Source organism: Crocuta crocuta, unplaced genomic scaffold, assembly GCF_008692635.1.
Source record: "Crocuta crocuta isolate KB4526 unplaced genomic scaffold, BGI_CrCroc_1.0 scaffold619, whole genome shotgun sequence".
NCBI lineage: Eukaryota > Metazoa > Chordata > Mammalia > Carnivora > Hyaenidae > Crocuta > Crocuta crocuta.
In genome coordinates, this window is record NW_027533395.1 from 4883124 (window position 1) to 4906308 (window position 23185).

General features: G+C 40.8%; 1 protein-coding gene across 1 annotated transcript in view; it reads right to left on the minus strand.

The window, feature by feature from the left end:
* The window catches only part of LOC144218523 (uncharacterized), a 68287-nt gene extending 53674 nt beyond the window's left edge, over positions 1 to 14613 (minus strand). Inside the window, exons 1-2 of the mRNA XM_077748456.1 lie at positions 14581 to 14613; positions 14260 to 14458 (exon numbers count right to left, since the gene is read on the minus strand). Of these exons, the coding sequence (XP_077604582.1) occupies positions 14260 to 14458; positions 14581 to 14613 (232 nt within the window). The remainder of the gene's footprint in view (positions 1 to 14259; positions 14459 to 14580) is intronic.
* Between the last annotated feature and the right edge of the window lie 8572 nt (positions 14614 to 23185).

Consider the following 23185-nt stretch of genomic DNA (forward strand, 5'->3'; position numbering starts at 1 on the left):
AGAATATATTCCCGTATAAATAAAAACAGAAACAAAAAGAGACCCCGTCAGGAGCAAGGCATTCATTCCGTGGAGACTTCACGTGCTCCTTAAATTGGCTCATAATGGCGGTGAGAGAAGAATCTTCCTATTGGTTTCCAAACAGTCCTGACAACTGTATCGGAAGTCATCGTACTGGTGTCAAAAGAATCTTCTTGGTGTTTGAAACATTTTGAATATTTCTGTGCAGCCAGCTGAAGAGAACAGTTTTTTTTTTTTTCTATAACCACGTTTATCCTAAGCTTTTCTCTGCTCTTCTTTGTCCTGAAGTACGACAGACAGGCCAGTTCCCAACCTGTAATCAGCTTTCTCTGGGATGAGAAAAAAAAATCATGCCACACGCTAAGGAATTCAACTTTTGCGGTTACGTTTTATTTTTCGTTATTGATAAAATTCCCTACTTTAAGGATGTAAAGGCCTTGGAGTAACTTCCCTGTGGAGTGTTTGAAATGTTCAGTTTTTTAGGTGTGGTGCCATCTGTGGACTGTTCCTGTGGTGAGGTCTGTACCCACACACAGCAACATTCATTCTTGAAGTCCTGGCTCGGTCAGGTCTGGAGAAAGGCTGTCATTTCTTAGACTCACCTGTGAATCTAACTGTGAGAAATGACCAGAATGAATCAGACAGAAACACATGAGATCAACTTCCTTTTGTAAACGGTTTAATGTACTAGCTTTGCTGTCCTCTTCTCATGGAAAAGTATTGCTATTTTGCATATTGCATGTCTGCAGAGTCATGTTAAGCTAACATCTCATATTATTAAGAGGCCCCGTAGTTCTCAACATGGGCAGCCAATTTGTTGGTCAATGAGAAAAGAGCCAGAGTACATACCTAGAAGGGAAGGTATTCAGACCCATGCTTTGCGTCTCAACATTTTGTGTCCCCAAAATGTTCATTTCCAGGGATGCGTGGGTGTTGAGGTATTCAGGAAAAGTTAGAGTCTACTAGTGGATTTCAGGTTGCCTGCTAGTCTCCATGGCTTTCCAGAAGCTTACGTATCACATTCAGCCTGCTTAAAAGCAAGCATTGGCATCCCCTTATGCAATGCACTCCTTAAGATTTAGCCATAGTCCCAGCTCCTCATTAGCTACATGGACTTGCCTTTCTTCTTCCCGTACAACAGCCTTTCCACTCAATTACATGAGAGGAGAGGAGAGGAGTGAGTGGAGGATAATAAATCCTGACAAACTTTCAGAGGATCTAATCAACCTGAGCACAAAAGGAAGGGGAGAATGTGAACAGGCTACAAACACACCTAATGTGAGGCTGGTCCTCCTACTCTGAGCAGCATCATGGCACTATTTTCTACTACTCAGCAGTCTTTATTCTGATTGGTTCATGTCTTTGCCATAGGATTGGTTAAATATTTTTTTCTATTTCTTTTATACCCTTTCATATTTTTCTTTTACAAAGATAGAATTTATATATATAAATTATAACATAATTTATAAATATAACTATTTATATTTATAATTATTTTAAATATAAAAATATATTCCCTGAACAAACGAAAGATGGAGGAGTTCATCACCACTTGCAAGGAATGCTAATAGAAGTTCTTCAAGTGGAAAGCAAAGGATACCAATTAACATGGTGAAAAGATATGAATATATTTGTAAAACTCACTGGTGATGGTAAATCTATAGTCAAAATCAGATTCTCTGATATTGTAATAGTGATATATAATTCATGCACAGCCTAGTTTAAAAGTAAAAAAACAAATGAATTAAACATAACTATACTAACAATAACTTGCTTTTGATCTAATATTTTGAGTGGTCACCTCAACTACTGTTGCTTGGCTGAAATGCCATGTATCATTTCATCATTTTTAGTAACCACAGGAAACTTTTCCAAACAAAAGTGAACAACCTGAGATCACATTGTGTTCTGGTTATTAATTAATTAATTAATTAAGAGACTTAGGACAAGCCACTTTCTCTGGGGTCTAGTTTCCTAACCAGAAATACAGGAATGAAGTTAGGTAACACTGAATGCTTAATCCAGGTCCAGGGCTGTGTTTATCTGGTTATGTGTTTACCAAATACAAAAACACAAGTTTCTACTGCTGATTATGAAGGGTCATTCTTGATGAAAGGTCATTGTGCCCCATTTAGGAGATGCTCATGTATACAGAGGTATTCATTCACTGATCAGTTATTTATTGAAAGTCTAAGTGTGAGGCACAGAGTTAGGTGCTAGGACTTAAACAGTGAGCAAAAACATCCCTAGGGACCCAAATTAAGGGAGTTGAGGAGATACTGGGCAAACTGATCCTCTGCAAGGGACAATGGGCGTCGGGTTCAAATAGATCTAGCCTTGAGTTCCATTCCTGTCCCTTAGCAACTGTCATTCAGACCTTGGCTCCATACAAGATTTACACAAGATTATTCAGTGTGTTTGAGGGGCTAAGTTTCTACATGAGTAACTATAATAAGACCCTCGTTCATTTGCATCTTGCAAATAAGCTCTTTTAGCTAGAGGTTTTCATTACTAGCCTCTTCCTTGTGGGATGAAGTTCTAGTAAGTTGCATCATGTCTCTAAGCAGAAGTAAGTTAAATGTATTCCTGATCTATAGATTTACTAACATGTGAGTCCTAGTTACTTTGAGCAGTGTTTGAAACTATTCTTAGGAAACCCAGGGAAATGGAGAAGGGAGGCCTGTTTGGGAGCAGGTTGGAAGGAGGATGAAATTTAATCTGTAATGAACAAATCCTCGTCTTCATTATATATTAACCAGACAGCTTTATTATTTGATGAAACAACTTGCCCCTTTATATCCTTCCTTTCTGGTGCTTAATAACTGAACTGAGCATTGCTTCAGTGGTATACTATGTCCGGAAACTTTGGTCCCAGAATTATAAGGTCTGTAATTGAAATCAAGAATAGAGTCCCCGCATTCTAGTCCCTTTATTAGCAATGTTCTCTCCTTAGGAAATGCCGATGGACTGGAGCAGGAAAAGGTGGACAAGAAGAGAAGAAGCAAATAAACAAAACCCCCAAAAAACATTTTATGTTCCAAATTGTTAACACATATAAATTTACGGTTGAGAGAGAGATTAAGAGAGAGAGAGAGAATACTGTAATGGTCAAAGATAAATTAAAATAACAACACAGACTGGATCCTAAAAGTTTTGGATCCTAAACCCTGGATCCCAGTGTTTTTGTTCTTTTTGTTTTCTTTTTAGTTTAATTTTATTAGTGTAAGAATACTTAACATGAGATCAACCTTCTTAAATTTTAAGTGTACATTATTGTTGACTCTAGTTACAATTTGTGAGCACGTTCATCTTGTTTTACTGAAACTTTATGCTCATTTATTAGTAACTCCCTTTCTCCCCTTTCTTAAGCCCCTGGCAACTGGTATTCCACTACTTGATTCTATGAATTTGACTATTTTAGACCCATGACATAAGTGGAATCATGCAGTGTTTGTCTTCCTGTGATTGGCTTATTTTACTTAGCCTACTATCTTTTTTTTTTTTTTTAATAGTTTATTGTCAAATTAGTTTCCACATAACACTCAGTGCTCATCCCCAAAGTGTCCTCCTCCATGCCCATCCCCCCCTCCCCCCACATCCATCAGTCCTCAGTTTTTGTCAGCATTCAAAAGTCTCTCATGGTTTGCTTCTCTCCCTTTCCCCCACCATTTCCGCCCTTCTTCTCCCCCTTGTTCCTCCGTCAAGTTCCTCCTAATCCTCCTATACGTGCAAACATATGATATTTGTCCTTCTCTGCCTGACTTATTTCGCTCAGCATAACACCCTCAAGGTCCATCCATGTTGCTACACATGGCCAGATTTCATTGTTTCTCATTGCCATGTAGTATTCCATGGTATAGATAAACCACATCTTCTTGATCCATTCATCTGTTGATGGACACTTAGGCTCTTTCCATGTTTTAGCTATTGACTTAGCCTACTATCTTTGAGGTATATCCATATTGTTGCAATATTGCAGAATTTCCTCCATTTTTAAGGCCAAATAATATCCACTGTATATATCCACTGTGTATACTATATTTTACTTATCCATTCATTTCTCTATAGATTTAGTTTGTTTCCAGGACTTAGCTATTGTGAATAATGCAGCAATGAACATAAGAGTTTTCACATTTCTTCCAAATTCCAATTTTCATTGTTCTGGATCAATACCCAGAACTGAGATTTCTGGATCATATAATAGTTCTATATATATTTTTTGAGAAATCTCCACACTGTTTTTCATAGCAGAAACACCATTTTGCATGTACAAGGGTTTCAATTTCTGTACATCTTGGCTAATAGTATTGTCTTTTGTGTAAGATGTTATCTCATTGTGGCTTTGTTATTTCCCTGGTGATTAGTGATGTTGAGGCTTTTTTAAAAAAAATAACATTTAGTCATTTGTATGTCTTCCTTGGTGAATGTCTATTCAAATAGGCCATTTTATATTTGGATTATTAGTTTTTTACTGTTGAATCATACAAGTCCCTTATATATTTTGAAGACTAACCCCTTGTCATAAATATGGTTTGCAAGTATTTTCTCTGACTTGTACTTTGCTTTTTTCACTCTTGATTTTTTTTCTTTTGCTGTACAGAAGCTTTTAAGTTTTATGTAGTTCCAGTTGTTTATTTTTTAGTTTTGTTTTGTCTGTGCTTTTGTTACAGTATCCATAGAATCATTCCTAAGGCCTCTATCACAAAGCTTTATTTTGTTTTCTCCTAGGAGTTTATGATTTAAGGTCTTGTATTTAACTCTTCATGTTGAGTTTATTTGTGTATATAATATAAGGGTCTAATTATATTCATTTTCTTCTGTAGATACCATTTTTTCAACACCATTTGTTGAAGAAATTACCCATTCCCCATTGTATATTCCTGGCACCCTAATGAAGATCAGGTGACTGTATATAAATAGATTTATTTCTGGACTCTCTATTTTGTTTCACTGGTCCATATGTGTGTTTTTATGCTGATACCATACATTTTTATTTTGACTATAGCTTTGGATATAATTTGAAATTGGGAAGTATGATGAATCCAGCTTTGTTTTTCCTTCTGAGGATTAATTTAGCTATTCCTTATCTTTTGTGGTTCCATTTGAATTTTAAATTGTTTTTTTTTCTATTTCTGTAAAATATGCCACTGGAATATTTATAGGGATTGAATTAAATCTGCAGTTTGCTTTGGGTAGTGTGAACATTCTAACAATATTAAGTCTTCTAATCTACAAAATGTGTTTCCATTTTATTTATGGCTTATTTAATTTCTTTCATCAATGTTTTGTAATGTTGAGTGTACAGAGTTTTCACCTACTTTGCTAGTTTATTCCTAAGTATTATTTTTATGTTATTGTGAACGGTAATGTTTTTCTAATTTCATTTTCAGAGAGTTAATTGTTAGTGTATGGAAACACCAGTGATTTTTGTATGTTGATTTTAATCCTGCAAATTTACTAGATTTATTGATTAGTTTTAACAGCTTTTTGGTGGAGTCTTTTGGTTTTTTCTCTATAAGAGTTTATTGTCTGCAAATAAGGACAGTTTTACTTCTTGCTTTCTGATTTGTATGCCCTTTATTTCTGTTCCTTGCCTAATTGCTCTGTCTAGGACTTCTGGCCCTATGTTGAATAGGAGTGGCAAAAGTGGATATCCTTGTTTTTTTCCTGATCTGAGAAGAAAAGTTTTCATTTTTTCAAAGTAGATATTAGCTATTAATGATGTAGGCCTTTGGCTTTTCATATATGGACTTTATTAGGTTGAAATAACTTACTTCTATTCCTCGTTTACTGCCAGCTTTTGATCATGACAGGGTATCAAACTTTGGCAAACATTTTCTGCATCTATTGAGACAATATCATGTACTTTTTAGCTTTTATTTTGTTAATGTGGTGTATCACATTAATTGATTTTCATATGTTGAACCATATTTGCATCCCACAGATAAATCCCACTTGGTCATGGTGTATGATCCTTTCAATATGCTGTTGGATTTGGTTTGCTGGTATGTTGTTGAGGATTTTTGCATATGTGTTCATCAGGGATATTGGCCTATAGTTTTCTTTTCTTGTGATGTCTTTGCCTGGCTTTTGTATCAAGGTAATGCTGGCCTCATAAATGTGTTTGGAAGAGTTCCGTCCTCTTCAATTATTTGGAAGAGTTTGAGAAGGATTGGCATTGATTCATCTTTAAATGTTTGGTAGAATTCACCAGTGAAGCCAACTGGTTCTGGGCTTTTCTTTGTTTGGAGCTTTTTGATTACTGATTCAATCAGTTTTGTTTTTTTTTTATTCTCAAGCACTTTGGAAATAGAGAAATAGAGCTGGGGAAATAGAAATGTATCAGGATGGAATTCCCATGGGAAAAGAGTTTTGGAGTTAAATATTAGTGTATGTTCAGAAGAATGGCTAATAGGTAATTCTAGCATTGTCCTTTGACCCCCTCCAACACACACATGCACACACACACACACTCCCCTTTTTACCAAAATAAGTGGAACCTTGTGCTCACACTTTTGGGCTATCTCCTTTAGTTAATCCTCCAGGCACATAAAAGCATAATACAAAGCTTCTCTTTTCCTCTTTATTTAGAACAGTCACTAACTCAAGGTAATAAAGCAGAATGTACACACCTAGGGAAGTGTTGTGGTCTGGAGAAATTTGCACCCACTCCAGCCAGGAAAATTTACTTTTGCATATATGAAAAAAAAATCTCTTACTGTCTGGAGGGGGTCTTTGTGGTTTTCATCAAAGAGACAAAATAGGGCAGTGCCAAGATAGTTGAAAGTTCTCTGAAAATCCAGGAGGTGCTCCTTGTTCTCCACCACCATGTAGAGGAGGTGAAAGTGAAGCAGAGTGAGATCAACCCACTTGCTCAAGGCCACAATGGCAGAGGGTAGAGTTAGAACCAATATTTTCAACTTCAAACCCTGTTTTGAACCACTATACCATTCTCAAAGCCATCAGAGAAATACATGCTATAGTCTCAAACCCCTAATCTGCCTATGAATGAAGAAATCCTTCAATCTCAAAAGTGTACATGTGGATAATAGGATGCTCAATGTCAGTACTGAGCACTGACCACTGGCATGTAGAAGTATGACATAAGATATTGTCTAACGGTGATTAACATAGCTACAAAAATCTGTCCAATATCATTTTCTCAATCTCCAAAGAGGCCAAAGATGCTGGCAATAGATCAGCCAGCCAGATGAAAGGGTGTCTTTTACTGTCATTATACACAGGAGCATCCAGCTGGGCATCGTAACATCCCTGTTTGTCCCTGGTTCAGTGTTTTTCAGTACATGCTTTGGAAATGAGTGCAACCTGTGGGCATTACCAGGGAAAAATAAACTACATATATTACACCATTTAACATCAAAAGAATGTCACAGAAGCGCTTTGGGGTCAAAACTGAATGGGAAGTGGGGAGAGATAAGATGTTTGGCCAGCTCCTCAGAAGGCAGTCAACACAGGCTCTGGTTTTAGATCGCCTGGGCTACAGTTGTACCCCTGACTCTGTTTTAGATAAATTGCCCAGGAACCAGATTCTGATACAGGGATATAACTGCACTGTTGAATCAGAACAGGTAGGGGCGCCTGGGTAGCTCAGTCAGTTATGGGTCCGACTTTGGCTCGGGTCATGATCTCACGGTTTGTGGGTTCGAGCCCCGCGTCGGGCTCTGTACTGACAGCTAGCTCAGAGCCTGGGGCCTGTTTCAGATTCTTTGTCTCCCTCTCTTTCTCTGATCCTCTCCTGCTCACGCTGTCTGTCTCTCTCTCAGAAATAAAACAACAACAACAACAACAACAACATTAGAACAGGTAGGGGAGTAAAGGAGTAGGGTGAGGCAGAACGAGCAGTTCAATAGATACAATGCAGGGACAACAGAGAGCCCCCAGGTTGCCCCGGAGTTAGACTGACCTACTGGGTTCACTCTATGAAGCCGGGTGCCAAACCTTTGTATCTCTATACTAATCATTAATTTGTCACAAGCAGTTCCTGAAGATGATTGTATTCTGGGACTAGGTGGTCTCTTTCCAGCTGAGGGAAGCCCCCAAGAAGATCTCAGCTGATAGCTGTCAGCTGTCAACACTTCCAACAGCTGAGGGAATGAGTACATTAGTTGTGAAGGTGGAATCTTGGTGATGCACAGTGTCCTCTATGGTCCACTGCTTGTACCACTCAGATCCAATTGTTTCATATAATTTGTGAGAATAGAACAGTCAGGATTATGTTGTTCTCTTTTATTTAAAAAATTAGAAGAAAAATTTAGTGGAATAAACTATAGCCCTGTTGCTACAGCTGAATTTGAAAGCACAACTAAATTTCATCTTGCCTCTTCCCTACTATCCATTCTCAATTCTCTGCACCATCAGCTTCTTCTGGTGGTATCAGAGCTAATTTTGTGGGGTGAATAATACCCTTATCAGATATGAGGGATCTGAGTCCTTGGTAACCATGCTTTCTGCAGGCTATGGCCATTGCTCTTCTGTATTTACCATCAAAATTAGCAAAGGGCACTATAGTGTGTGATCTGGGTACCCGTAATATTCTTCCCTGTTTATAGTGTATAAGAGCTACCTCCATCAACAAAGACCAGCTTATGCATTTATTCTAGTCAAGATGAATCTTTGTACTTTCTAGGGTGAAAGAAGTCTGGTTGTAATCAATTTGTCATCAAGTGACTGGGTTTTTGTTTGTTTGTTTGTTTGTTTGACTTGTTTTGTTTTTATGGTTGGTTGGTCTTCTTGAGAGGGGGTGCCATAGTGGAGGCTCAGTATTGGTCTTTTTTGATGGTGGTTTGGACATTTGGCATTAGCAGTAACTAAGACAGCCTTGGTGTGTTAAAGTCATGCTCTTGGGCCCAGGTATAGCTTCCATTCCTACCACCATGTCTACTTTGTAAATCCATTGTGTTATCACAGGAGTGGTCAAATATAGAGAATGGCCAAGTTATTCTGTCTACTTGGTTGTTTGGTGTCTGCTTTATGATAAATGCCCACTGGTTAGTGTTGGCATTAACATGTGATATTAAGATCATTACACTTCCTGCCTACTCTCATAGGTCTATCCACATTTCTCTTACTTTAATTCTTTGTTCTCAACCTTTCAGTAATTTTTCTGCAAAGTCTGAGCAACAAGACAAATTGGTTTTTATTGTCGATGGTCACTGTATATGTTCTTCCCTGAGGCCACTACTTTATCCATACAAAGAAGAAAGAAAGTACACTGGCCAAAGGTTTGCCCACTGGGAGTATTTTACCTCCTTGTCCTTTTTAATATCACTAATGAGTGTGGCTGAAACTTGGCTTTATTCCTCCTCTATCAGCTGGTCATAAGTGAATACCCCAAGTAGCCATAGAGCTGAGCTAAAGGAGAGGAACCCATGAAACATTGGTGGTTGATATGGGGGGCTCTGGACTACCTGCTTATACAGTTTATTTATGCCCTCTCCCAAGGGTATTTGTTGTATCTTATTACTTGCCGGGTCTTATAAACTCAACTCATGATGGATAATTATGGGCACAAGGTCCATTTTTCAGGATCTCAGAATATTACTGGTGCTTCCCCAAACTATATTATGATTCTCCTATTATAGCCTCCAAAAAACTCCCTATGACATCTTTCCCCATCATAGATATTTCTATTATCATGGATATGCACAATATATAGCCCAAGTAGCAGAAATACTTACACAATAGCCTAAGCCTGTTAGAGATCCCTTTCTTATTTTGAATCCCAAAGCTATTAATCTTTTGTATCACCTGGAAATGGTTCACAGCAGTATTTCTAAGTATGAAATATTCTACCTCCAGAACCTGAACAGCCTTACCAGGATGTCATGCTCTATTAGCCACTTTCATAGCTTTCTACATAGTAAGACCATATAGTTGTCAGCCTAGGTGTTCATTGTTATGGACTAAATTGTGTCCCCTCCAAATTAATACATTGAGGCCCTAGCCTCCAATGTGACCATGTTTGAAGACATATCCTTTGAGGAGGTACTTAATGTTAAATGAGATCATAAGAGTGGAGCCATAATGTGATAGGACTAGTGTCCTTATGAGAAGAGAAAGAGACCCCAGGATTGTGAATGTTCACAAGAGGAAAGGCAATGTGAGGACACAGAAGGAATCTTCCTGCAAGCCAGGAAGAGAGACCTCACCAGAAACTAGCCCTGCTGGTACCTAGATTTTGGAGACTTCTGTCACTAGAACCATGAGAAAATGAATTTGTTATTTTAGCACCCAGTTAATAGTATTCTATTATGTAGCCCAAGCAGACTAATATACTCATTATGGTATTTGTGCCTACCTTGCTTTTAATAAAAATTCTACCAACTAGCCTCTATTATTGCTATTACTGAATCCAGCTGTGTAACAAATCTTCTACTGTAAGCCCTAGTCTGTGGAGGACAACCAACATCAGCTTCTTAGTGATATGATTCTTCTCTCTAGTGTGGTAGAGCCTCTCTCTAAGGAATGTGGTGAAAACCTCAAGATGAGGGAAGGCAACCTCGCTACATGCACATGCGTGACACATAGACTGCCCATTGAGACTGTATGTTACCATATATGGGAGGCAAAATAGCAAAAATTGAACAAAAGGCTACACCTAGCTGCGCTTGGGGCTCAGTTTTTTGGGTGTGAACCCACTGAGCCCATGCTAGCATGACTAATATAGTTACTTCTGGACAGAGAGCCTCAGTGTCCCGTTTCTCTGTGCAAGAATCCTGCTACATTTCTTGGGGCTCATGTCCAGGATTCAGAGAGTGCATTTCCACCTCCTTTGTTACTGGGGTGCAAACCTTGGGGCACTGGGAGAAGCAGCTTCGCCTGGCAGCAGACTGTTTGATCAGTAGGAAACTAGCCCCTCCCAGGGTGCCAGGGCAAGGGCCCCGGATACACAAAGGAACTGGGTGAGGCCCAGGAACTAGATCAGGGAGCTCTGCCTGGCAGACTGGTAAAAACCTGGGTTCATTTTGGTAGACCTGCCCCTAAGAGGAAGAAGGGGAGCCTGATCACCTCCCAGAGTTGCCCCAGTAGTTCTATAAGCAACAAAACATCAACTCTAAGGCACTGGGAAGTGGGTTGGAGTTGCTATGTGACTGTGTGTTAATGAGATGGACAGTGGAAAGATTCCTATCTGACCAGTGGGCCAAAGTGAGTGTTGAGTCTCAATTTCCAGTCCAGTGGCCCCCTCATATGGCTTAGGTCAGTGTCAGACTTCCTCAAGAGTCTTATCTGGGTCAGGGCTTGATACTGAATCTGCCAATGCTAAGATGTGCCTGAAATACCTCAAAGAGGAGAGCAACCAGAAATGGAAAAATGAGTATGCATCCTCTCCAAATTAGTCCCTCCCTTCCCCTTTTTTCCTCTCTTGTGCATGAAAGTTGTCCATTAGGGCAAGGAGGTGGGTGGAAAGCTGAGTAAACTAACTCCCCTAGAGTATGTGTTGAGGGATTTTAAAAAAGGGATATTCAGCAAATTATGGTTTGAAATTAGCTCCTGGAAAGCTCTGGACATTCTGTAAAATCGATTGACCATTATTCAGGGTGGGCTGGCTCTACAAGGGCTCACTTGATAAGGAACTAGTTGGCCTAGTGTTCCGGATCATTGTGGGGAATCCAGGCCATCCTGAACAATCTTCTTACATTGACTGTTGGCAAAACCTGGTTCTATCTCAACTGCTTTGGCTAAAAGTCTGTATGGAAGAGAAGTATAAACTTATGAGGGTTCATGGCATGGCTTCCTCCAAATACCAGCCAAAAACTGAAAAACCCATATGGTGATCCACCACCATATGCCCCACTAAACTACTCACTGCCACCTGTGTCTCTAGCTGCCCCAACTGCCAAAACCCCACCAGAGCCTGCCCCTAGTTCGGAGACTTCACCACCTCTCTGGATGTGACCATCTCTCCCAGAGCACCAGTTCTAAACTCTTATACCTTTCCTGGAGGGCAACTATAGGATCAGGCCATCAGAAACAGTCTCTCCCTGCGGCAACCCTGGGGAGCCCTATAGCTGCCACTGAGAGAAACTAGGGGACCCATCTATTATGATTAGGAAGGCCAGATCCAGGGAGGCCAGCATATTTTTGTGTACCAACCCTTTACCACTAAGAACCTCCTAAACAGGAAGTATCATCTTTCCTCCTATGATTGAAGCCCAGGCTATGATGGAACTAATGCAGTCCATAATTCAAACCCAGAAATCTACCTGGACAGACTGCTGCCAGATCCTCTTAACCCATTTTGACACAGAGGAACATCAGTGAATTACCCAGGCTGCCCTAAAATGCTTAGAGGAGCATGCCCTGGCTGGGATACTAGACATCCAGACCTATGCTCAGGTTCATTTCCCTGGGAAAGATCCCAAATGGGACCCAAATGACTTAAGTGTAGATGGTGGGCTTGTAAGGACTAAATGTTATCAAGAAGCCCTTCTAAATGGCAGGAAGAAAGGAGGAAAAGAGGCCATAAAGATAAGTAAAATATCAGAAATGCTCCAGGGACCCAAGGAGAGCCTGAGCTAGTTCTATGAGAGATTGTGTGAGGCATTTTGTCTCTATACCGCTTTTGACCCAGAGGTGCCTGTTAAGCAAAGAATGGTCAATGAGACTTTCATAGGTCAGACCCAAGAAGACATCTGGCATAAACTGCAAAAGCTGGAGGGTTTCACTAGCACACATGCCTGTCAGTTGCTGGAAGTAGCTCCTAAGGTGTTTGTCAACCATGACCATGTGGCACAGAGGGAAGAACACCAGAAGATGGAGAAAAAGTCATTCTTGTTAGCAGCTGCCTTGGTGGAGTGGTCAAATGCTCCCAGAAAGGTACCCTGCAGGGTTAGGGCCAGGGCCAAAAAGGGGAATGGAAGGGAGGATCATCTTTCCCAGGACCAAAGTTAGGATGAAACCAGTGTGCTCAATGTCATCAGGAAGCCACTAGGAAAACAAGTGCCCCCTATGGCTGGGTAATTTCCAGCAGGGCCCCAAGCAGAAAGAGAGAGGCCATGTGGCCTTGGGCCAGTAACCACCAGCATCAAGGCCTCATGGGACCCCCCAAAGATGATTTTGTGGGACTAGCCACCATGGAAGACTATGAGGAGGACTAGGAAAGACTGGGCTCTATTTTGTTAGGGCCCCAAGGACATGCGGTCTGAATGAATGTGGGGAGATGACCCATCAACTTCATGGTAGATACTAGAGTGAAATCCTCTGTGGTAACCAACCCATGAGACCCCTCTCACAGAGACAAGCCACCATTGTGGGTGTCTTGGGAAGTTGGACATGTTTCAGCAATGTGATTTAGGTAGCCATGAAGTCATCCATGAATTTCTGTACCTCCCCAACTGCCCCATGGCTTTTCCTGTTGGAAAAGCTGCAGGCCCAGATAACTTTCAACTCCCACAGACAAGCTGCTCTGACCCTATAAGCCAGAAACAAAGATTATGACTCTCACGATTCCCCAAGAGGAAGAATGGCACCTTTACAGTCTCATGGAGGAGACACAACAGGGACCTGAGCTTCCCTTCAGAGTTCCAGGAGTGTGGGCTGAGGATAACCCACCAGGACTGACCCAGAACATACCTACAGTAATTGGACAGAGCCCATCCATCAAAAACAATATTTCATCCTTTGTAAGGCACAGATGGTGATTCAGAAGCACCTGGAGAGACTTCTACAATACGGGATCCTCCAACCCTGTCAGTCATTTTGGAACATGCCTCTCCTACCAGTCCAGAAACCAGGCATTGATGACTATTGGGGAGTCCAAAACCTATGTGTAGTAAACCAGGCTGCTGTCACCCTGCACCTCGTTGTCCTAAACCCATACACTTTCTTGGGTCTAATTCCCATTAAAGCTTCCTTCTTCACATGCCTAGAACTGAAGATGCTTTCTTCTGCATCTTACTGGCCCTCAGAGTAAACCAATTTTTACTTTCTAGTGGGAGAATCCTGAAGATGGTGACAAGGGCCAGTTAACTTGGACCAGATTGCCTAAGGGGTTCAAAAACTCCCCAACTATTTTCAGCAGTAATTAACCTCAGACCTAAGAGCCTTCCCAGCAGATCAACATGGCTGTGTCTTATTTAATACGTAGATGACTTACTTATGGCTGGAAGTTCTCAGAATTACATGAAAGGAACTCGGCAATTCTTTACCCTCTTATGGGAAACTGGCTATAAAGTATCAAGGAAAAAGGTCCAAATCTGTCGAAATAAAGTCAAATACCTTGGGTTTCACATATCAGGGGCAGTGCCAATTCAGCCCAGAGAGAAAACAGGCCATTTGTTTGATCCTTGTTCCATTGGCCCAACCTCGGTTTCAGGAGTTTTTCAGGGCCACAGATTTCTTCAGAATCTCGATACCTAACTTCCTGGTCTTGGCAAAACCTCTTTATGATGTCACAAAGTGGGGAGAGCAGGAACCTCTGTTATTGGAGCAAGTACAACAAAGGGCCTTTGAAGAGATCAGACAGGCCCTCACCAATACGACTGGTCTGAGGCTCCCAGATATGTCCAACCCTTTCTTCTTGTACATTCATGAACATACCTGTGGGAGTCCTAACCCAGATGTTGGGGTCATCGCATCATGTGGTGGCATCTCTCTCCAAGCAACTTGACTCTGATGCCCAAGGTTGGCCACCCTGCCCATAGGCACTTGTAGCCATGGGCCTCTTAGTGGCTGAGGTTGACAAGTTAACTATGGGACAAGAATTGACAGTCCAAGTGCCACATTCAGTATTGACATTAATCAAATACAAGGGACATTACTGGCTAATCAATGCCCGGATAATCCGATATCAGGCAATGCTATGTGAGAACCCACACATTCACCTAGAAGTAGTATAGACTCTAAACTCTGCAACCCTACTGCCTGTCAGTCCAAGTCAACCAGATCATGACTGCATTGAAGTCATGGATGAGGTGTTCGCCAGCTGGCCAGATTGAAGGACCAGCCCCTCAAGGACCCTGATGCTGAGTATTTCACCAACAGTAGCAGTTTTGTGAAAGAGGGAGAATGCCATACTCTCTGGTGACTCTGAATTCTATCACTGAGCCCAAACCCCTGCCAAAGGGGACTTCAGCACAGAAAGAAGAATTCATTGGGCTAACCCAAGGGATACATGTTAATATATACACAGACTCTAGGTATGCTTTAACCACCCTCAACTTACATGGGACTTTCTATAAAGAGAAGGGTCTAATAAACTCAGGAGGAAAAAGATGTAAAGTATGGTAAGGAAATCCTTGGACTCTTAGATGCTGTGTGCGCCCCTAAAAGAGTGGCAGTCTTGCATTGTCAGGGACATCAAAGGGGAGACACCATGGATGCACAGGGAAACCATAAGGCAGACCAAGAAGCAAAACTTGTGGTCTCTAAAAGAACAGTGGAATCTGTGGCTTTAACCACCACACTGTTCCCTAATCTACTGACAGAATTGGACCCTAACTACTCACAACATGAGAGTACCTGGTTTAAGACTGAAAATGGAAGCTACCTCCCTGGTGGATGGTGGAATTTGAAGATGGCTGAGTAATAATTCCTGAGACCCTGGCTCCCCCTTTTGTCAAGCAGTTCTACCAGGAAACCCGTATTGGCCAGACAGCTCTCAAGACTACATTGAGCCAACATTTCTACATCCCTCGACTCTCCAGCATAGACCAAGCAATATGCCAGCAATGTGAAACATATATCTGAAATAATCCACCTATATTAGGAAACCCACCTACACTGGGAATAGGTGTTGCCAATCACCTTATTAGCCCCATTAAAGGTGGGATTCTCCCCTTATTAAATTCTTTATGGGTGCCTTTCCCCCATTATCAAGAGCATAAGGGGGAAATCTAAATTAAATAGACAATATAACCCCAAGGCAACAGATATGAGCCCTCAGCTCTACCCTAACCACTTTATACCACTGGGCTAGGGAGAAATTACCTGTGAGCCTGATCACAGACACTCACCTTTTTAAACCAGGAGATTCTCTATGGGTGAAGGAGTAGAATGTCCAACCCATAAATCCCCTCTGGAGGGACCCGTTCACTGTCATTTTGTCCACCCCTACTGCAGTAAAGGTAGCCGAAGTGAGTCTCTGGATTCACTATAGCAGAGTGAAGCTGGCATCTCTAAGGTGGGAGTGCATTCCTAATCCATCAATGCCATGCAAGATGACCATATGGAAGAAACAATCTACAACTCCAGAGGCTCTGGGAGACTGCAGCCCAGCTTTAGTCACTTCGGAAGGTGACTAATCTATGCATGGCAGAAGCCTGAGGAATTGGCAGTCCAGTAGAACAAACAGACTGTCCTTATCTTCTGTATGTTTCCTTACTGTGATGCACTGTCACCCCTTGTTTCTCAATGTTATTGTGATTCTTGCTCTACTTTTTGCCATAGGATTGGCAGAAGCCACCCGGGCCAGCTGAAAGTGTGGTGAGAGGTTTCTGTTTGCTCTCACCTTCCTTTTGTGGATAGGATGCTTCATTGGTATTGGTTGCTTCTAATCTGGACCCTTTGTGTAGACCTAGATTCCCTCATCATGTGACCCATGTTTTTGCATAACCAGGTCTGGCCAGGGAGTCACTATCCATACCACTTCTCATGCCAGGAAAAGATCCTGGGGACCTGCATACACATTAAGACCACCTATTCTAACTGCCACATAGTGTATTGACTAGTTTTGGCTCACTGTATTCCGTGAGTGAGAAATGGCTAGAAGTCCAGAGCTACCCTCCAGGCAAGGGCAAAATGAACCAAAGGATACAACTCACTAATCTAAAACAACCAGTGTCAATACTTTTTGATATGTGCTCAATTATAGCTGATGCCCACTCAACATTTGCCAAGGCATGTGGATGACTATCTTAGGAATAAGAATACTGGCTAAATGATAAGTGCATGTGTGAACTGCGCTCAACCAAGGCCCATTTTAGGTGTGCCCCGACTGCCCACTCTTACTGTCCCTCCTGGAACTATATAACATGGGCCAGGGAAAAGACAAAATGACACTCCTTCAAAGGGGGATGACTACACCAAATTGTCAGCTGGGGACCTGTAACCCAGTTAATTTTACTGTTCTTAACCTGGGAGACTCCCGATGGAGAGGTTGCTGGAAGATCAGGATATATATCCATGGACTGGGCACAGACCCAAGAACTGTGTTGTATTTTAAGAGAGTTACTGTCACACATAAGGCCATGACCCACCAGGTCTTTTATTCCTTTTATGAAGAAATGGAGAAGGATCCTCCTCCTGTCTCTGTCACAATGAAAAACCTGTTTCTGGCCCTAGCAGAGACTATATCCCAGACTCTAAAGATCTCTTCTTTTATTTATGTAGGCAAACCTACATGGGGGAACAATGGCCATGGGAGTTTAGATAATTAGATCCCCAAGAACCTTATAATGGAACAGAATGCCTCAATCCTACTACTGGGGTTTGGATCCTCAAAACCTCAATTATTGGGAAAAACTGTCTTCCCCAGTGGGGAAGGAAGTTCACCTTCTCTGTTGGATGCTGAACATGCTTAGGGCAAAGGTTTATAACTCAACTGCCTGGGAAATCCTTTGGTGGGGGAATCCCAGATCACCTTGATATATAACTTCTCTCATCTCCGAGAAGCCTGGGACAATGTTGATGCAGCCATCAAATGGCAGGCCCTAGGTGTACTAGACTGGATATGTGGAAGGACAGCCTATAGAGTACTTCCCTTAGCTGGTCAGAGTCATGTGTGCTGGGAACTATTCGTCTATCTTTTCTTCCTGCTCCCACTTGCCAGAGGGGAACATTTGAGAGTTCAAGTGTATGGGGACAGGAAGTCTCAAAGGAAATGATGTGCCTTGCAAATTGGCAATTGGAAATATGATGAACGGCCTCCTGAGGGTATAATCTAATACTATGGCCCTGCCACCTGGGCAGAGGATGGGTTCTAGGGCTACCACACTCCCATTTACATGTATAATGTAATGTATTATACATGTATAATGTAAATGTATAATCAGGGTGCAAGAAGTTGCAGAAATTATAACCAATGAAATTGCCAGAGCTCTTCACTTACTAGACAAGCAGCAAACCAAAATTCTCGGTGCTATCTATCAAAACCATTTGGTCTTGGATTACTTGCTTGCTTCTGAGGGAAAAGTTGGTGGAAAATTTAACCTAATCAACTGCTGCCTATAGATAGATGATGAAGGAAAAGTCATAAAGGAGATCACAGATCAACTGAGAAGGCTTGCTCATGTCCCAGTCCAGACCTGGAAAGATTGGGACTCCAGGGAGTTAATTGGAGTATGTTTTTCAATGTTGGGGGATTCAAAACCCTCATAAGTATTATCCTCTTGATTGTGGGAGCTTGCTTAACCCTACCTTGCCTAGCTCCCCTGGTTATACAGTCTGTCTCCAACATCACTGAGGCAAGGATCAAAAGGAAAACGTCCATATATGTGATGATGTTATGGAAACATAAACCTCTGAACCAAGATGATACTCTTTAACCAAAAATAGGGGGTCTGAACATCAAAGTGGGGAATGTAGTAGAGACCCTCCCTAAGGAATGTGGTGAAATCTCAAGAAAAGGGAAGGCAACCTGGCTATGTATGCATACATGACATTCCTCATGACTCTATATCATAGACCACCCATTCAGATGGTATGTTACTATATATGGGAGACAAAGGAGCATAAGTTGTACAAAAGGCTACATCCCACTGCACTTGGGGCTCAGTTTTTCAGGTATGAATGCACTAAGCCCATGCTGGCATGAGGAATAAAGTTGCCTCCTGGACAAAAAAAAAAAAAAAAAAAAGCCTTCATGTCTTGTTTCTCTGTGCAAGAATCCTGCTACACTAGCACATTCTTTATCAACATAGAACATGGAATACCTTGTAGGCTCTCATCTTGAATCATTCAGCTGGTATATCTTCCAACCTTAAATATATATCTGTTACAGCAAGCTCATTCTCTAAGTCTTTTGATTCTTTCTTCCAGTGCCATCTTTTATTCTAGCCAGTTATGGAATTTCTACATCACTTTTAGAAGTTTTGTTCAAAGTCATCCTAGCTTGGCAACATCTCTTGAAATTCTTAGCAGGTATTAAATCCTGTATCACAGGAAAGTGCTCACATATTAGTGAACTCCATTATCCAGTTCTGTGTTCTGCTCTTGTTAGTCTAGCGTCCTCAGAATCCTGTCCCATATGTTTTCTTCTGGCTCCAAATGCCACATGTTGGCTATATCCTGCAGCTCCTTCAGTGTATAGTCCTCTATCCCTTAGAAGATCCAACAGTTCTATGGCCAGGTTGTGTGGTGATTTGACTCTAGTTTTTTATATGATGGCAAAATGGGAAGGGAGATGGAGGTGAATCCTGTGAGGCAGGGACTCTGAGTTTTCTTCAGGGAAGGAGAAAAGTCTGGCCTTCAGCTGGTAGGAATGAGCCACTCTTGCAAGTGAATAATGTAGCAAAGGAATCTGTGGTTCCAAGGTTTTTGCACACACAGACCCAGATCCAATCTCGGGATCCAATTCTTGCAAACCAGGTCCCCAACCTTTGCAGAACAGATTAGCTAAGACTGAAAAATCAACCTTCTCTGGAGTTCTGTTCTTTTTTTTTTTTTTAATAGTTTATTGTCAAATTAGTTTCCACATAACACTCAGTGCTCATCCCCACAAGTGTCCTCCTCCATGCCCCTCCCCCCCTCCCCCCACATTCTGGAGTTCTGTTCTTAAAATTAAGTCCTGGAAGGGATCCTCAGTTTTCATGCTTCAGGCTCAAGTTTCTTTATATGCTGCCAATGAGGCCCTTTGACTTTCATACCTCCCTTTCAATTGGTGATCAATCATTCTCAATCTTCTGTTGTCTTTCTGGAATACATACTGTGCACTAAGCAAAAGACCTTAGATTATATTAACATTATAATTAGTGTTTACCAGATCTTATATTGCTGCTACTAGCACTCCTTTCCACCAGTTTCTGGTCCAGGATCATTACTTTGAATGTTTTGACAATTGCATCATTATAGCTTGTTAGATTTAATTATTACACCACCAAACCCTAGGGCTTTTTATTGCCAGTGAGATGGTTAATTCAGCTCTAAAGCCCAATGAAAGGTTTCCCCCAGCTCCTTAGGCCAGTTCTGGTATGAACTGTCTTGGGTTGATTTCTCAAAAATAGACTGTTAGGAGATTTGAGTGCAGGAAGCCCCTGGGAATGATACCTATAGGATGTGAAAACACTGGGATTGGGCAGAAGGAAGGTATGGATTATGATGCATTTGCAACAAAGACGTCAGCCAATTTCACTGGGAGCTCCAGATCTGGGACAAATCTTCACAAATCCATCTCTGGTGACAGAGATGCCTGGTGGCAGACTTTTATAGGCCCTCACAAACAAAGCATCGGCTGTAGGCTACTTCCAAGAAAGGGACATCACTTTGGCCTTGGTGATTTCTCTGCTGAGAACAATGTTCAGAGAAGAACTCAGCTATGAGCAGTCAGTCACCAAAGCTCCCAACAGCTCAGGGAAGGGTTTCTTATGAAATATCTTATATCTTATAAATTTAAGAAGATACTAAAATTTTAGGTTACTAAAAGGATTAGATAATTTAATTCATGTAAAGTGCTCTCTATCATATAGGAAGCATTCAAGAAAATGTTATGTTCCAATAAAATATGCTAGTGTTTTAGTAACAATACTAACCATGATGTACATGAGTTCAAACTGTGTAGACTTAGAGATGTTACACTTCACATTGTATTAAGTAATCCTCATTACATTGTTTTAAGTAATTCACCTTGTTGCCTTAAGAGCCCTTAAATAAATAGAAGTGACATTAATGAGGACCAACTCCAGAAGTTTCCTTTAAGAAAATTCTTTCTACCACCTTGCCTATTATTTGGCAGGCATTAAAAGAAGAGTACAGACTTACTTAATAGCCTAGAACTACAATTTTATCGGACATTTCCATGTCATATTTTTTTAGATAAGGGTGCTTGTTTTGGATTCTAGGGGTAGTGAGAAAATTGAGAGGAAATGGAAGAACTGATTCCAGCAAGAGATCAGTGTAAAGAGTTTTGGGCAACTGGGACAGATATTGAGGAGCAGTAGGAAAAAAATATTTATTGGCTATTATATAATAAAGGGAAGCAATGCATTGATATTTCAGGAATCAGATAGGCTTGTTTGTGAATCCCAAGTCAGATCTTTAGATCTAAAGGTTATCTTAATTTGTGCAAGCTCATAAAGCAACTGCTTCTCATGAATGCTAAAGGAACATAATAATCTTGCTTAACACATAGGTTTGTTGTAAGAATTAAATAAGACAAAGTATTTAAAGTGGCACAATGCTCAGTACATGGTGAATATAAATATTTATTAGTTATTAGAATTATCATTAAGCATCTATAAGAGGAGACCATTGACTCAAACAATGGAGGTGATGATAATCAGTAATAGAGCACATAATTTAGAACTACTTAACCTGATCTTTGTCCTCAGGGAACTTACCTCATATGTCTTAGGGTGCTTAAAACAGTCTCTGCACTTACCTTGATGAAAGTTCACAGTCAAGATCTGTACTTAGACCTTGGGAGAAAGAAAATGGCACATATTTCAGATATAGAAAAATGTTTTAGTGTTTTCCCTTTTAGCCAATCCTTTCTATCTCCTGTGTTCCCTCTTTTGTTAGTCTCTTCCTTTAGCAAAATGTTAAAACCCTTTTCTTTTAACATCAGGCAGTAAAAGGCCACTGTGTTTCTGCAAGACCCAGCTAAAATCTGTTGACATTCAGCTAAAACCGGATAATCCACTCATTATTTATAGACCTGTTCACATAATGGAAGATGTTGCTTTTCCTTTTTTTTAAAAAACAAGCCACACAATAAAAATGTTTAATTAATGGCATGTGTAAGTCTTAAGCAAAGATTTACTTGTTTTGTGGATTTAGCAAATTCTTCCAGCGCTTCCTCCCAGATGCTGACAAGCCTGTTTGTTTATATTCATTAGCTCTTTTAAAGCCCAGCCAAGTATTAGGATTATTTTTGAAGAAGCTGCGATAGTCTCTGAGGTAGGGGATATAGGTCTTCGGAATCTCACCTCCCACCTATAAGCCCTTTATGAAGCATCTCCTGGTCTTCAAAGGAGGTGTTAGATGAACATGTCCTACCTTTCTAGAATATAGAAAACAATTCTCCAATAGATATAAACTTTTATCAACTACCCTCTTAGAGACACATCAAAAATGTGTTTTAAAAAAATCTTCCACTGGAGCGTCTGGCTGGCTCAAGGGGTTAAGTGTCTGGCTCTTGGTTTTGATTCAGGTCTTGATCTCACAATTTTGAGTCCTGCACTGGGCTCTGGACTGACAGGGTTGAGGCTGCTTGGGATTCTCTGTCCCTCCCTCACTCTCTCTCTCTCTCTGATTGGGATTTCATTGAATGTGTCAATTGCTTTGGGCAGTATTGACATTTTAACAGTATTTGTTCTTACAATTCATGAGCATAGAATGTTTTTCCATTTCTTTGTGTCTTCTTCAATTTCTTTCATTAAGTTTTCTATGGGTTTCAGCATACAGATCTTTTACAACTTTGGTTAGGTTTATTCCTAGGGATTTTATGGAATTTGGCGCAATTTTAAATGGGATCGATTGATTTCTTGATTTCTCTTTCTGTTGTTTCATTATTGCTACATAGAATAGCAACCGATTACTGTACAGTGATTTCATATCCTACAACTTTGCTGAATTCATGTATAAGTTCTAGCAGGGGGAGTCTTGGATTTCCCACGTAGAGTATCATGTCATCTGCAAAAAGTGAAAGTTCGACTTCTTCTTTGTCAAATTGGATGCTTTTATTTCATTTTGTTGTCTGCTCGCTAATGCTAGGACTTCCAATGTTATGATAAACAACAGTGGTGAGAATGGACATCCCTGCTGTGTTCCTGATCTCAGGGGGAAAGCTCTCAGTTTTTCCCCATTGAAGATGATACTAACTTTGAGCTTTTCACGTATGGTTTTTATGATGTTAAGGTATGTTCCTTCTGTACTGACTTTCTTGAGGGCTTTAATTAAGAGAGGATGCTTTATTTTGTCAAATGCTTTTTCTGCATCTATTGACAGGAACATATGGTTAATGTGCTGTATCACATTGATTGATTTGTGA